This window comes from Fusarium pseudograminearum, chromosome 1 (genome assembly GCF_000303195.2).
Source record: "Fusarium pseudograminearum CS3096 chromosome 1, whole genome shotgun sequence".
Lineage (NCBI taxonomy): Eukaryota > Fungi > Ascomycota > Sordariomycetes > Hypocreales > Nectriaceae > Fusarium > Fusarium pseudograminearum.
Window position 1 is genome coordinate 8,232,803 of NC_031951.1, and position 14,188 is coordinate 8,246,990.

At 48.6% G+C, this 14,188-nt stretch overlaps 5 protein-coding genes across 5 annotated transcripts, besides 1 other annotated feature; 3 read left to right on the forward strand and 2 right to left on the reverse strand.

The window, feature by feature from the left end:
* Positions 1 to 1,082: 1,082 nt before the first annotated feature.
* FPSE_08653 (uncharacterized protein) lies at positions 1,083 to 2,714 on the forward strand (the record flags this gene model as incomplete). The annotated part of the gene is made up of 5 exons (XM_009261771.1): positions 1,083 to 1,152; positions 1,234 to 1,278; positions 1,333 to 1,613; positions 1,665 to 2,426; positions 2,475 to 2,714. 5 exons carry the CDS (start codon positions 1,083 to 1,085, stop codon positions 2,712 to 2,714), a joined length of 1,398 nt encoding a protein of 465 aa, XP_009260046.1.
* Positions 2,715 to 3,029: 315 nt separating this feature from the next.
* Positions 3,030 to 4,127, reverse strand: FPSE_08654 (uncharacterized protein; the record flags this gene model as incomplete). Its single annotated transcript, XM_009261772.1, has 2 exons — positions 3,030 to 3,353; positions 3,408 to 4,127. The coding sequence occupies 2 exons, from the start codon at positions 4,125 to 4,127 to the stop codon at positions 3,030 to 3,032; spliced, it is 1,044 nt and encodes a 347-aa protein (XP_009260047.1).
* Positions 4,128 to 4,447: 320 nt separating this feature from the next.
* Positions 4,448 to 5,191, forward strand: FPSE_08655 (uncharacterized protein; the record flags this gene model as incomplete). Its single annotated transcript, XM_009261773.1, has 2 exons — positions 4,448 to 4,533; positions 4,594 to 5,191. 2 exons carry the CDS (start codon positions 4,448 to 4,450, stop codon positions 5,189 to 5,191), a joined length of 684 nt encoding a protein of 227 aa, XP_009260048.1.
* A 189-nt stretch (positions 5,192 to 5,380) lies between these two features.
* Positions 5,381 to 5,773, reverse strand: FPSE_08656 (uncharacterized protein; the record flags this gene model as incomplete). Its single annotated transcript, XM_009261774.1, has 4 exons — positions 5,381 to 5,434; positions 5,487 to 5,602; positions 5,672 to 5,707; positions 5,761 to 5,773. 4 exons carry the CDS (start codon positions 5,771 to 5,773, stop codon positions 5,381 to 5,383), a joined length of 219 nt encoding a protein of 72 aa, XP_009260049.1.
* Positions 5,774 to 6,521: 748 nt separating this feature from the next.
* Positions 6,522 to 13,610, forward strand: FPSE_08657 (uncharacterized protein; the record flags this gene model as incomplete). Its single annotated transcript, XM_009261775.1, has 1 exon — positions 6,522 to 13,610. The coding sequence occupies one exon, from the start codon at positions 6,522 to 6,524 to the stop codon at positions 13,608 to 13,610; it is 7,089 nt and encodes a 2,362-aa protein (XP_009260050.1).
* Positions 6,560 to 6,609: a repeat region.
* Positions 13,611 to 14,188: the final 578 nt, after the last annotated feature.

The following is a 14,188-nucleotide window of genomic DNA, read 5'->3' on the forward strand; positions in this document are numbered from 1 at the left end:
CTGACAGCGCGCCCTCTCGCGTCTTCGGGTTTTTGTTATACGCCTGCTGGTCGCTTACTGGTGGAAAAGGTGCCAGGTTCTCAAAGTACAAGCTAGACCCGTTGCTCATTACCTACTAATACCACCTGGTAGCATTTCTTGTCCCCTCGGCCGATAGAATCGGGCCAGAAGAGACCAAAACTTGCCTGTTGCCAAACCGTGCCGTGATGAAGTCTTGGCGTCAGTCTTGGCGTGAAAGCTTTGTTTTAACCTCTTCCACTCTGTTCCGATCGATCCAGATCCAAAGTCTTTCCCACAGTTGTACCCGACAGTTTAATTTTGAGCCTCTTAAAACTTTAACTAAACATGCTGATGCGAGAACTGGCGCAATTCCTTTGCATATCATCCGAGGTTAAAACAACCCAGCTTCTTATACTACCTATCATACGGCCTGTATACGCAACTGATGGAGTAGTATTGCAATATAGGAACAACGCCGATCGGCAGTGAAGGGGGAAAAAATCTAATAATTATCACAGCATACCTAGATGGCCTGTCTCGTTACCGATATATACATCTTGACAATCAGTCATTGGCTTTCCAAGTATCATGGTGCATCTGTAGCTCTGCCAAGGTCATTGAATTTTGATACGTAAAATCCATTCACTATAGACCAACAATTACTCTAAACAAACAAGATCAAAGGTTATTTCATAGGACCTGACTCAGGCCCATGACTAGTGGTCGTATCATACCTGGAAAGACATCTTTTTCGATTGTAACCCTGCCCACAATTGATGCTAGTAGAAGTGACACTTTTGGGAAAGCAATCAGACCCATTCCAAGATTCAACTTGCAATCATTGTTTCGTCGCCAGATGCTTACCTAACATATAGGGTAGGCAGGAAACGACCCCACATCTCGTCTGGAGATCTCATAGCGATTTCCCCCCACCTTGGACCTCCACCCCACCCCATTGGAGCCTAGCAGTAGGTAGCTGCTCATGACAATCCACCAAACCACACGTCAAGTTACAGCTCTCTGCATCCCCAATTGTCTTTAGAGGTGAACTGGGAGCTCTGCAGATAAGCTTAACATCCATAATGTCCGAATCAAACTCTCTCCTGGCCTTCTTCAGCCAGCAAAGCAACACGGGTGGCATCATTGTCAGAGGTATGTTCAACGAATGTCGTCAGTGTCGTGAACATAGTTCAAGCGCACTCTCAAGAAAGCCATGCTAACAGTGTCTGTCAGAACAACCGAAACTTGACCTCGACCTCTATATATCGAACTACACCGGTCCGTTGCGTCGCCGCTACCAAACCCATACCGACATCCGCTAAACTTGTCTAGGTCGAACGAGAATCGATCGTCTCATACAAATCGGAAAATCATCAGTGCCGCTATGCATCGATGCGCTCAAGCTCGCCATAGTTGAGGCAAAGGCCGGCTCAGATCTAACGCAATACGCCGAAGCCTGGAATTGTCTCCGTGTTGCGGCCCCTCAAGAGCCAGAGGCCCAGCTCGAAACAGAATGGGTCGATCGAGTTGAACGTGAGAACAAAGCCGAGACTACACGTCTCGAATCTCAGCTTAAGCAGTACCGTCATAACTTGATCAAAGAAAGCATTCGAGTGCGTTGGAATACCTTACGTGCCGATTTAAAAATTCTAACACAAATCTAGATGGGCAACGAAGACTTGGGCCAGCATTTTGAGAAAACGGGAAACCTAGAAGCGGCAGCCGAAGCGTACAACCGCATGCGACAGGACGTCACAACCACCAAGCATATCATCGACTGCGGCATACACCTGGTAAACGTCTACATTGCCAAGCGCGACTGGACCATGGTACTCAACAATCTTGGGAAGATCGTCGGCGTTCAGAGCGGCGATGAGGAACGAATGTACCAACCTTACACGAAACTTGTCTCCGGTATCGCGCTCCTCGGACTAAAGCACTACAAAGATGCAGCCAACAACTTTCTTCAAGTTGACTTTGCTCTGCCTCCGGCACAATACAACCATATCGCCAGCCCCAACGACATTGCAGTGTACGGAGGGTTGTTGGCTCTGGCAACCATGGAGAGGAACGAACTTCAGGCTCGAGTCTTGGACAACCAATCCTTCCGTTCATTCCTAGAGAACGAATCACACATACGCAAAGCCATCAGTCTATTTGTTAATGGCAGATACTCAAGCTGCCTGGCCATTCTCGAATCCGTTCGAAACGATTATTTACTCGACGTTTATCTGCAGCGCCACATCTCCACGCTTTACTCACAGATTCGGAACAAGTGCATTGTGCAGTACTTCATTCCGTTCTCGTGCGTTACCATTGAGAGCCTGAACAAGGCATTCGCATCAGAAGGGGAGTCAGTTGAAACAGAACTTGTGACTATGATCCGCGAGGGAGACCTCAAGGCTCACCTGGATGCAAAGAACAAAGTGAGTATGATTATTCCTGCTTTGATTGCATTAGCTAACCAATTCTAGTTGCTTATTGCTGTTCAACCCAACCCCCGGCTTGTGATGCAGAAGCAGGCCCTTGATGTCTCTCGCCAGTACGAGGAAGAGGCCAAGGACAGGCTTCGCCGCATGAACATTATTGCTGCTGGTCTGGAGATTGTTGGTAAGAGACAGCAGCATTCCGGTCCAGCCGGTCGTGGAATCGACGAGCAGTGGTATGACGATGCCAGAGCATCTGGTCAGCAAAGCCAAATTGAAGGAGTTTAGTGACCTACCAGCTTTCGTCCACAAGAAAACTGAGAGCATTTACGACTCGGAGGGCTTACGAGCAAATGAACGGCATATCACGTTGTGGCCCAGGCGTTGGTGTTTTCTGATTATAACTATCCGCAAGGATGCGGAAGTACTGCGTGGCAGATTATCTAGATCAGGCGTCCAGGAACATACTTATTTTATTTTCAAATGGAATGCTCTTCACACAATGGCCAAATGCAAATTTGTTCGTATATGTTTAAAAGGGGTATCATTGTTAAACCTCGAGATCGCTTCTGGCTTGCTGTCCTTTCCCGTCGCCAACTTCCCTTAACCCATCAACTGCCGCAGATCTGTGGGTGGCCAGCGAACTTGTGCGAATGTGAGACAGCGCTTGATACTCTGCAGGTATTTACGCGTGACCTCATCACCCATGACATGACCCTTTTCACCATCGTGTAGTTTTTCTCGAGCACTACGCTCGTGAATACCAACCATGGTAACACCAATAGGCCACGCCGCATTACCGATACTCAAACGTAGATATCCATCATTGGCATCCACGTAGCGGCGCTCCTGAAGAGCTTGCACGATCTCTATAACAGGCTTGAGGATGTCATCATCAAGCTCGCCCTGTTCGAATTTGCGGAAAAGCTGGACAAATGTTAGTTTCGACATTGCAGTATAAGATAGTGCATTTCAACGTACCGGCTTCATGTTCTCTCGGGTCTGCACCATCGCATTGTATGCTGTTTTACCAGCAGTTGTATCCCGCTTCTCTGCTTCCATGGCCCGCTCGTACTCCGTAAGCACCATAGTGAAGTAACTCGCCAGTTGCCGGAACAGCCATTTCCTGCCCCCATTATCCCTTGGTAGCTCGCTGTCGACCTTCATATCCTTCTCATCCACAAGCTCCAGTGTCGTCGGTATAGGGCCCTTGGTGATCACTATTGTCAACCTGCGGTATCGTCTCACTCGCGCAGCATGACTCTCCCCAAACAAGGCCACCGGCTCGCCAAGAGCTCTCAGCTTCTCAACAAGTTCTTCTTCGGGAATGTCCTCGCTCGCGTGAACACCATCCTCATTATCTTCGCTCTTGGCCTTGATCAGCTCTGGTAAACCAAGTCGCTTCCTTCGGACGCGCTCTTCTTCAGCTTCTTGCTCTTCGCGCCTCTTTCTCATATCCTCTGCGAGTTTGCGACGCTTCTCCTCGCGCACGGCATTCTCGGCAGCCGCGTCTTCCTCTCGTTTGCGTTTTGCGGCGGCTTTGGCTTGGCGCTCGGCCTCGAGGGCTTTCTGTTCGGCGATGTAGGCTTCTTTTCTTTGCGCTTCGATTTCTGAGCGCTTCAGGTACTTCTTTTCGTCTTTTCCAGAGCCGCCCTTCTTGCTCTTCGAGAGCTCCTTGTTCATCAGCGCCGCGAAATCCATGGTGAAGATGAACGATGTTTTGTTGAGATGATGGTGCTGATTCGATGGGAAAAGGGTTGGTCCAGTAATTCGGGTTATTTCCGTATTCTCTTCTCGGAATTCAACGTTGATTGGATTGTTTAATCATTGTAGACTTGTCGCAAACTGCTAGAGTTCAAATTGTTGATCGTTTACGGATATAGCGATATCGGCTAACCGAGTTATAGCTATCATTCACGAATGCCAGTCTCATCGCCTGCTACTTCGTAACCAGCACTTCCCATTTCAGTACACTGTCTGATATAATAATTATTCGATATTCTATTGAAATTGCTTTGAAAATGACTTCCCCAGTGCCAAAACCGCTCCGCGAAAATAAAACACCATTCTTGTTACAGCTCTTCTACCGTACGGGAGCTCTTCACAGGTACTTATATCTACCCTCCTAGGAATGTTTTTACAATTAAATACTTATATCTTTTACTAGAACAGACGAATTTGAAGCGCAGAGTCTCCCTCCGCACATTTCCGTGTATACGTGGTCGGATTGTACTCTTCAAGAGTTGGCGTTGGATCTTGCCGCTACCAAACCTTCAGCTTTCCCATCCCCTTCAGTGGGATGTCGTTTAGTGTTCCAGCTGGTGTTTCCAGATCTCCGAAACACAATAGCAGTAGCAAACTCACCTCCTCGCTTCGGGGTTAAGGACCTTGGCAGTGTTGTAATAGGCGGTGGCTCTAGTTCAGACACATCGGGTGACACCTCCATGGACGCAACAGCAAAAGATTCTGACGACAAACACAAAACGCTCAGCGGTGCGCGATTCGTAGTTGGTGATTACATCACTTGCGCGATACTGCCGCCGCTCCCAGATGGTTCCGTGGCACCCGCTTCAAGTGTGCGAAGGGAGCAGGCTTCGGGTTCGCATGAAAGGGGAAAGGGCAGTTTCGGTCGTGGAGGCTCCAAGGGAAGCCGAGGCGACTGGAAAAGCGAGCTTGGAGGGGACTTTTATATGGGTGAATGGAAGAGGGGCGAAAGATTGCCAGATGTCTCTGGGGGAAGACCGAGAAGCAGAGGGAGGTGGTAGAGGCATACGGCGCTCATTTTGATGGTCACATCCGATTATACCCATTTCTCGTTCGATGCAAAGAAATCTCACAGTCCGGCCATGGCCTATTCATGCTTGACCTTGTTTTAATTGAACCTCTACCGTGGGCTCTATCCCAGGTATGACGCTTTAAATGTACACATCCCAAATCTCCGGTTCTCGCTCGATTTATTTCTCGTAGACGAGGTCGCCCTTTCGCTTCGCCCTGAAGTCCCAAAGTCCCTTCGAAAGTCAGCATTTTGATGGTCGTCGCGGCGGCTGTTGCCAGACTTACGTCGGTCTTGTAGGCAATGTAGCCCATGATGGCGGGGATCACACCAACGTAGATGAGGGTGATCTTGGCGGTTCGAGGCGTCCATCGGAAGTAGTGATGGCGCGACTTCATCATGGCTATTCATCTTGTTAGAATGGGTTCGGGTCGAGGGCGATCAATGTCGATGTCGAGGAGAAGTCACGCACCCGCATATTTGAGGTAGGCCGGGTCCGGCTTGACGTCTGCAGAACGGTGGTTAGCAGAACTCGATACTCTAGCGTTTCAATCAACCTACTGAGGTGCGCCATTTTGATTGACGGCGATTGGTGTCTTGCTAAAGTGGTTCGCGTGACGAATTGGTCGTCGTAATGGTCGGTTTGAATGATCGTTAACCTCGACGACGGTTTGAAGCTTTGGGCTGACTAAGCCAGTATCTCAATTGTATGGTCTCTGATTGGATAAACGCCGAGGGACTACCCTAGACCAGATATTTGAAAGCTCAGCAACATCAATTTTCATAACCTTATGGATTATGGTTCGGATCATACAACCAACTGCAAAGATATCGAGAATTACGTCTGGTGAATCACTTGTGATTTTATCAGAAAGAGAAATGACATGACAACAGTACCCCATATGTGCAAAAATATGTATTTGAAACTGTATTTTTCACTATACTCGCAGAGCCTTGACTAGTGCAACTATAAACATTACCTCTTGATACATTGCGTAACAAATACCATTCAATTAATCAACTAGTATGTTCCGTCTTGTTTACTTATCTTAGCATGTTACCTGGCCTACATCATCTAGCCAGACAGGTCATAAAAACAGGAATTGAACGAAGTCCAGATGATAACATTAGTGCTCTCTTAGACTACATCCTCATCAAAGGTGATATAACCAGTCTTTATACAGTTCCGTTGATATCACGTGAGCAAATCAACGCGTCTTCAATGACAGTCACGTGAGTGGGTCCGCCAATCGCGTCTTCCCCAGAATTTGTCGTGGCGACAGCTTCACGATCTTTTTCTATCTTCAGAACAACAAGCAATCATGCAACCACCACCTCCTCCCCCAGGCTGGGGAAATAATCCTCCTCCTCCACCTCCTCCATCTCAAGCGCCTCCACCTCCCCCTTCTCTACCATCACAGGCGACACCGGCATTTCATACAGCGAAGTTTGCGCATAAGAAGAAGGAATGGATCAAATCACAGCGCAATCGCTTTGGCGAGAAGCGCAAGGGCGGATTCGTACAGACACAGAAAGCTGATATGCCGCCTGAACATCTACGGAAGATCGTGAAGGATATTGGTGATGTTTCACAAAAAAAGTATACAAACGACAAGCGCAGTTATCTCGGAGCCCTTAAGTTTATGCCACATGCGGTACTAAAACTTCTCGAAAACATGCCAATGCCATGGGAGTCGGCGCGCGAGGTCAAGGTGCTCTACCATGTCAACGGTTGTCTGACTCTGGTCAACGAGATCCCCCGAGTAATCGAGCCTGTCTTTTTTGCGCAATGGGCGATGATGTGGACATTTATGCGAAAGGAGAAGGCCGACAGACGACTATTCAAGCGCATGCGATTCCCACCTTTCGACGACGAAGAGCCTCCTCTGTCGTGGGCCGAGAACTTGGAGGATGTTGAGCCTCTCGAGCCGATTCAGATGGAACTCGATGAAGAGGACGATGAAGCCGTGTACGAATGGTTCTACGACCACAGACCTCTCCTCGATACACCGCATGTGAACGGACCAAGCTATAAGTCATGGAATCTCACGCTCCCTCAGATGGCGACTCTATTCCGTTTGAGTCGGCCCCTTGTCTCTGATGTCGTCGACAAGAACTATTTCTACCTTTTTGACCTCAAGAGTTTGTTATCGGCCAAGGCCCTTAATGTCGCCCTTCCAGGTGGACCTCGCTTCGAACCTTTGTACAAGGACATTGACCCCAACGACGAGGATTTCGGCGAGTTCAATGCTATCGACCGCATCATTTTCCGAAACCCCATCCGAACCGAGTTCCGAGTTGCGTACCCTTACCTTTATAATTCTTTACCGAGAAGTGTTCACCTATCATGGCACTCTCATCCTCAAGTTGTCTTCAACCGAGCAGACGATCCTGATTTGCCGACGTTCCATTTCGATCGCCGCATCAACCCTATATCTTCGCGAACCGTTGCGCCAAAGAACGTTGAGGTTTCTCATGAGGACGAAATTTTCGGTGCCGGCAACATTGAGGAGCCCGAAGAGGACGCTTTCGAACTTCCTGTTGGAGTTGAGCCATTCCTTGCTGATGAGGATATTGAGAATGACGATACATCGTCCGCCGTTGACCTCTGGTGGGCGCCATACCCCTTCGACCGGCGATCCGGACGCATGGTTCGAGCACAAGACGTGCCACTCGTAAAACAGTGGTACCTCGAGCATCCTCCCTCCGATCGACCTCCTGTCAAGGTCCGAGTATCATACCAGAAGCTTCTCAAGAACTTTGTCCTCAACGAACTTCACAAGAAGAAGCCTAAGGCACAGAACAAGCAGAACTTGATGCGATCTCTCAAGCAAACCAAGTTCTTCCAGCAGACTACGATTGATTGGGTAGAGGCTGGTTTGCAGGTCTGTCGCCAGGGTTTCAACATGCTTAACCTCCTTATTCACCGCAAGAACTTGACGTACCTTCACCTGGATTACAACTTTAATTTGAAGCCCGTCAAGACCTTGACGACCAAGGAGCGCAAGAAGTCTCGCTTCGGAAATGCTTTCCATTTGATGCGAGAGATTTTGAGATTGACCAAGCTCATTGTTGACGCTCAGGTGCAGTACAGATTGGGTAACATTGATGCCTTCCAGTTGGCGGATGGTATTTTGTACGCCTTCAACCACGTCGGTCAGCTTACGGGTATGTACCGATACAAGTACAAGCTGATGCATCAGATTCGAACTTGTAAGGATCTGAAGCATCTTATTTACTACCGGTTTAACTCTGGCCCTGTCGGCAAGGGTCCAGGTTGTGGGTTCTGGGCTCCCGCCTGGAGGGTTTGGCTCTTCTTCATGCGAGGTATTATTCCTTTGCTTGAGAGATGGCTTGGAAACCTCCTGTCTCGTCAGTTTGAAGGTAGACACAGCAAGGGAGTTGCAAAGACCGTTACCAAACAGCGTGTCGAGTCCCACTTTGATTTGGAACTTCGAGCTTCTGTTATGGCTGATCTTATGGATATGATGCCCGAGGGCATCAAGCAAAACAAGGTCAACACTGTTCTTCAGCATCTTTCCGAGGCTTGGAGATGCTGGAAGAGCAACATTCCTTGGAAGGTACCTGGCTTGCCTGCACCCATCGAGAACATTATTCTTCGATATGTCAAGTCTAAGGCAGATTGGTGGGTTTCGGTCGCTCATTACAACCGTGAGCGTATTAGACGAGGAGCCACTGTCGATAAGACTATCGCGAAGAAGAATGTTGGTCGTCTGACACGACTTTGGCTCAAGGCCGAGCAGGAGCGTCAGCACAACCACATGAAGGATGGTCCTTATGTTTCATCGGAGGAAGCTGTTGCCATCTACACTACTACCGTGCACTGGCTCGAGTCTCGCAAGTTCTCACCTATTCCGTTCCCTAGCGTTTCTTACAAGCACGACACAAAAATTCTCATTCTCGCCCTCGAGCGTCTTCGAGAGGCTTATTCAGTAAAGGGACGCCTCAATCAAAGTCAAAGAGAGGAGTTGGGTTTGATTGAGCAAGCATATGATAGCCCTGGCACTGCATTGGAGAGTATCAAGCGCGCCCTGCTTACCCAGCGAGCTTTCAAGGAAGTCAAGATTGACATGAACGACAACTACAGCACTATCAACCCTGTTTATGACATTGAACCCATCGAGAAAATCACCGACGCTTACCTCGACCAGTATCTTTGGTATCAAGCAGATCAGCGGCACCTCTTCCCTGCCTGGATCAAACCTTCAGATTCTGAAGTCCCACCTCTTCTGGTCTACAAGTGGGCTCAAGGTATCAACAACCTTGATGGTGTCTGGCAGACTGAGAACGGCGAGTGCAACGTCATGATTGAGACAGAGCTTTCCAAGGTGTACGAAAAGATGGAGCTTACGCTTCTCAACTCTCTCCTGAGACTGATTATGGACCACAACCTGGCAGACTACATCACGGCCAAGAACAACGTTCAGCTCACCTACAAGGACATGAACCATGTCAACAGTTATGGTATGATCCGTGGCCTGCAGTTCTCTGCATTTGTGTTCCAATTTTATGGTCTTGTGTTGGATCTTCTCCTACTTGGACCTCAGCGAGCCAGCGAGATTGCCGGTCCGCCTCAGAGCCCCAACGACTTCTTGCAGTTCCGCGATCGTGAGACTGAGTCGAGTCATCCCATTCGACTCTACACCCGTTACGTCGATAAGATCTGGATTATGCTCAGATTCACTGCTGAGGAATCCAGAGATCTCATCCAACGGTTCCTTACAGAGCAACCTGACCCCAACTTCGAGAACGTGATCGGATACAAGAGCAAGAAGTGCTGGCCTAGAGATTCTCGTATGCGCCTGATGCGCCACGATGTCAACCTTGGACGAGCTGTCTTCTGGGACTTGAAAAACCGTCTTCCTCGATCTGTGACAACGATCGATTGGGATGACAGCTTTGTTAGTGTTTACAGTCGCGACAACCCGAACTTGTTGTTTTCCATGTGCGGTTTCGAGGTCCGCATTCTCCCCAAGATTCGTAATCAGAATGAGGAGTTCCCCGTCAAGGACAGTGTTTGGTCTCTTGTTGACAACACCACCAAGGAGAGGACAGCCCACGCTTTCCTGCAAGTTACTGAGGAGGATATTCAAAAGTTCAACAACCGTATTCGACAAATTCTTATGTCGTCAGGTTCCACCACATTCACCAAGATCGCCAACAAATGGAACACTGCGTTGATCGCTCTCTTCACCTACTACCGCGAAGCTGCTGTTTCTACAGTCGACTTGCTTGACACTATTGTCAAATGCGAGACCAAGATTCAAACACGAGTCAAGATTGGATTGAACTCGAAAATGCCTTCTCGTTTCCCCCCTGCCGTCTTCTACACACCCAAGGAACTTGGTGGTCTTGGTATGATTTCGGGCTCTCATATCTTGATTCCTGCCAGCGACAAGCGTTGGTCAAAGCAAACCGACACTGGTGTCACTCATTACAGGGCAGGAATGACCCACGATGAGGAGACCCTCATCCCGAACATTTTTCGATACATCATCCCGTGGGAGGCCGAGTTCATTGACTCCCAACGTGTCTGGACAGAGTATTCTCAGAAGAGACTGGAAGCTAACCAACAGAATCGTCGTCTTACTCTTGAGGATCTCGAGGACAGCTGGGATCGTGGTCTTCCCCGAATCAACACCCTGTTCCAAAAGGATCGCAGCACCCTGAGCTTCGACAAGGGTTTCCGAGCACGAGCTGAATTCAAGATTTACCAATTAATGAAAAACAACCCTTTCTGGTGGACTAGTCAACGTCATGACGGAAAATTGTGGAACCTGAACGCGTACCGAACCGATGTCATTCAGGCTTTGGGTGGTGTTGAGACCATCCTTGAACACACCCTCTTCAAAGCAACAGGTTTTCCATCATGGGAAGGCCTCTTTTGGGAAAAGGCCTCGGGTTTCGAAGAATCCATGAAGTTTAAGAAGTTGACAAATGCTCAGCGTTCAGGTTTGAACCAAATTCCAAACCGTCGCTTCACTTTGTGGTGGTCACCTACCATTAACAGAGCCAACGTCTATGTCGGTTTCCAAGTCCAGCTTGATTTGACTGGTATCTTCTTGCACGGAAAGATCCCTACTCTGAAGATTTCGCTGATCCAGATCTTCCGAGCCCATTTGTGGCAGAAGATCCACGAGTCGGTTGTCATGGATCTTTGCCAAGTTTTCGATCAGGAACTGGAATCTCTGGGCATTGAGACTGTTCAGAAGGAGACAATTCACCCTCGAAAGTCTTACAAGATGAACAGTTCTTGCGCCGATATTCTTCTTTTCTCTAACCACAAGTGGAACGTTACCCGTCCTTCTCTGCTCTACGACACCAAGGACGTGATTGAGCAAACGACTACTAACAAATTCTGGGTTGATGTCCAGCTCCGATATGGCGATTACGATTCTCACGACATTGAACGATACACACGTGCCAAGTACCTTGACTACACCACTGACAGTGCCAGTATCTACCCCTCGGCTACTGGTCTTATGGTTGGTATTGATCTTGCCTACAACTTGTACTCTGCCTACGGCATGTACTTCCCAGGTCTCAAGGTACTTGTTCAGCAGGCAATGGCCAAGATCATGAAGGCCAACCCTGCTCTGTATGTCCTTCGTGAGCGTATTCGAAAGGGTCTGCAGCTCTATGCTTCTGAGAGCAACCAAGAGTTCTTGAACTCTCAGAACTACTCAGAACTATTTAGCAACCAGACACAGCTGTTCATCGATGATACCAACGTCTATCGTGTCACAATCCACAAGACATTTGAGGGTAACTTGACAACCAAGCCCATCAACGGTGCCATCTTTATCTTCAACCCGCGAACTGGCCAGCTGTTCCTCAAGATCATCCATACCAGTGTTTGGGCTGGACAGAAACGTCTTGGTCAACTTGCCAAATGGAAGACCGCCGAAGAAGTCGCTGCCCTCATTCGCTCATTGCCCGTGGAGGAGCAGCCCAAGCAACTCATTGTGACAAGAAAGGGTCTGCTGGATCCTCTCGAAGTCCACTTGCTTGACTTTCCCAATATTTCTATCCGAGCATCCGAGCTGCAGCTTCCTTTCCAGGCAGCTATGAAGGTTGAGAAGCTCGGTGACATGATTCTGCGCGCCAAGCAGCCCCAGATGGTGCTCTTCAACTTGTACGATGAATGGTTGAAGAGCATTTCTTCTTACACTGCCTTTTCTCGTCTCGTCCTTATTTTGCGTGCGCTCCACGTTAACCCGGATAAGACAAAGCTTGTTCTCCGTCCCGACAAGACTGTTATCACGCACGAACATCACATCTGGCCATCGCTGTCAGATGAGGATTGGATCAAGGTTGAAACGCAGCTCCGAGATCTCATTCTCAATGATTACGGAAAGAAGAACAACGTCAACGTCTCGAGTCTGACAACCAGTGAAGTGCGAGACATCATCTTGGGTATGGAGATTTCAGCACCTTCCATGCAGCGACAGCAGGCTGCCGAGATTGAGAAGCAGCAGCAGGAACAGGCGCAGTTGACAGCTGTCACGACCAAGACTCAGAACGTTCATGGCGAGGAGATTATTGTGACGACCACATCGCAATTCGAACAGCAAACCTTTGCTTCCAAGACAGAGTGGCGAACACGAGCCATTGCTACATCCAACTTGCGCACACGAGCGAAGAATATCTACGTCTCATCTGTCGACAATGACCTCGACGACATCACATATGTCATGCCCAACAATATCCTGAAGCGTTTCATCACCATTGCAGATCTCAGGGTGCAGGTTGCTGGCTACTTGTACGGCTCTTCAGCACCCGACAACGATCAGGTCAAGGAGATCAAATGTATTGTCATGATTCCCCAGATTGGTGGACTTCGCGATGTGCGGCTGGCACAGCAACTGCCTCAGAGCGAATTCCTCGAAGGTATGGAGCCCTTGGGCGTTATTCATACCGTATCCGGCAGCGAGTTGCCTTATATGTCCGCCGTGGATGTTACCGGACATTCCAAGCTTCTAGATGCGCACAACGAGTGGGACAAGACGAACACTGTGACGGTTTCTGTCGCATTCACACCAGGCAGTGTATCCCTGTCGGCCTGGGGACTTACACCAGATGGCTACAAGTGGGGAGCCGAAAACAAGGATACGCAGAGCGACCAGCCACAGGGCTTCGCCACAACCATGGGTGAGAAGCGCAAGTTGTTGCTGAGTCCGCGATTCAGAGGATTCTTCCTTGTACCCGATGATGGCAAGTGGAACTACAGCTTTATGGGTAACGCATTCGACGGTTTGGAAAAGAAGCCGGTCCATGTCAAGCTGGATACGCCGCTGTCTTTCTACAGCGACCAGCACCGAGCTGTGCACTTCGACAGCTTTGCGGAACTGGAGGATATCTGGGTGGACCGAACGGATAACTTTGCTTAAAATGGGTAATAATGGGCGTTAAGTCGTTATTCATGTAATTAATTATTATTTGCGACGTGTATTTATGATGATAGTCATTTTGGTCTGGTTTCAATATCATAAGCTGACCGACCAATTTCGTCTCTTATGCTTCCCATGTCGTGATTGATGGAAGCGCTGCCCTTGAGCTTCAGGCTATGAAAACAATAATCTAAAGTCCGATCTAAATGGCATAAATCAATTTGGTCTCTTATGTTTTTAGTGTAAGTTTGCTGACGCCCTGGGGAGTGGCGACGAGATTGTTGACTAAACGTTGGCGGTATTTGCTGTGTTTCAAGGGCCATGCCATATCCCCCACCTCGCAGCGATGGGGTATCAGAACAGTCGTTGCCAGTATCATAAGGAACAAAATTAGTAAGTCAGTTTATGCTATTTGGATGGGTCTTTTAGGTTATTAATTTTCATTTTCTAAAGCTTACTAACTTTGGTGGATTCCTAGATAAAGACTTGACTTTGAAGTGTACCCTGCCTCTGAAATTGGCGCCCGAAAGGAGTCTCTTGTGGTAACCGACAACCACATAATAGTCCTACATAAAGAG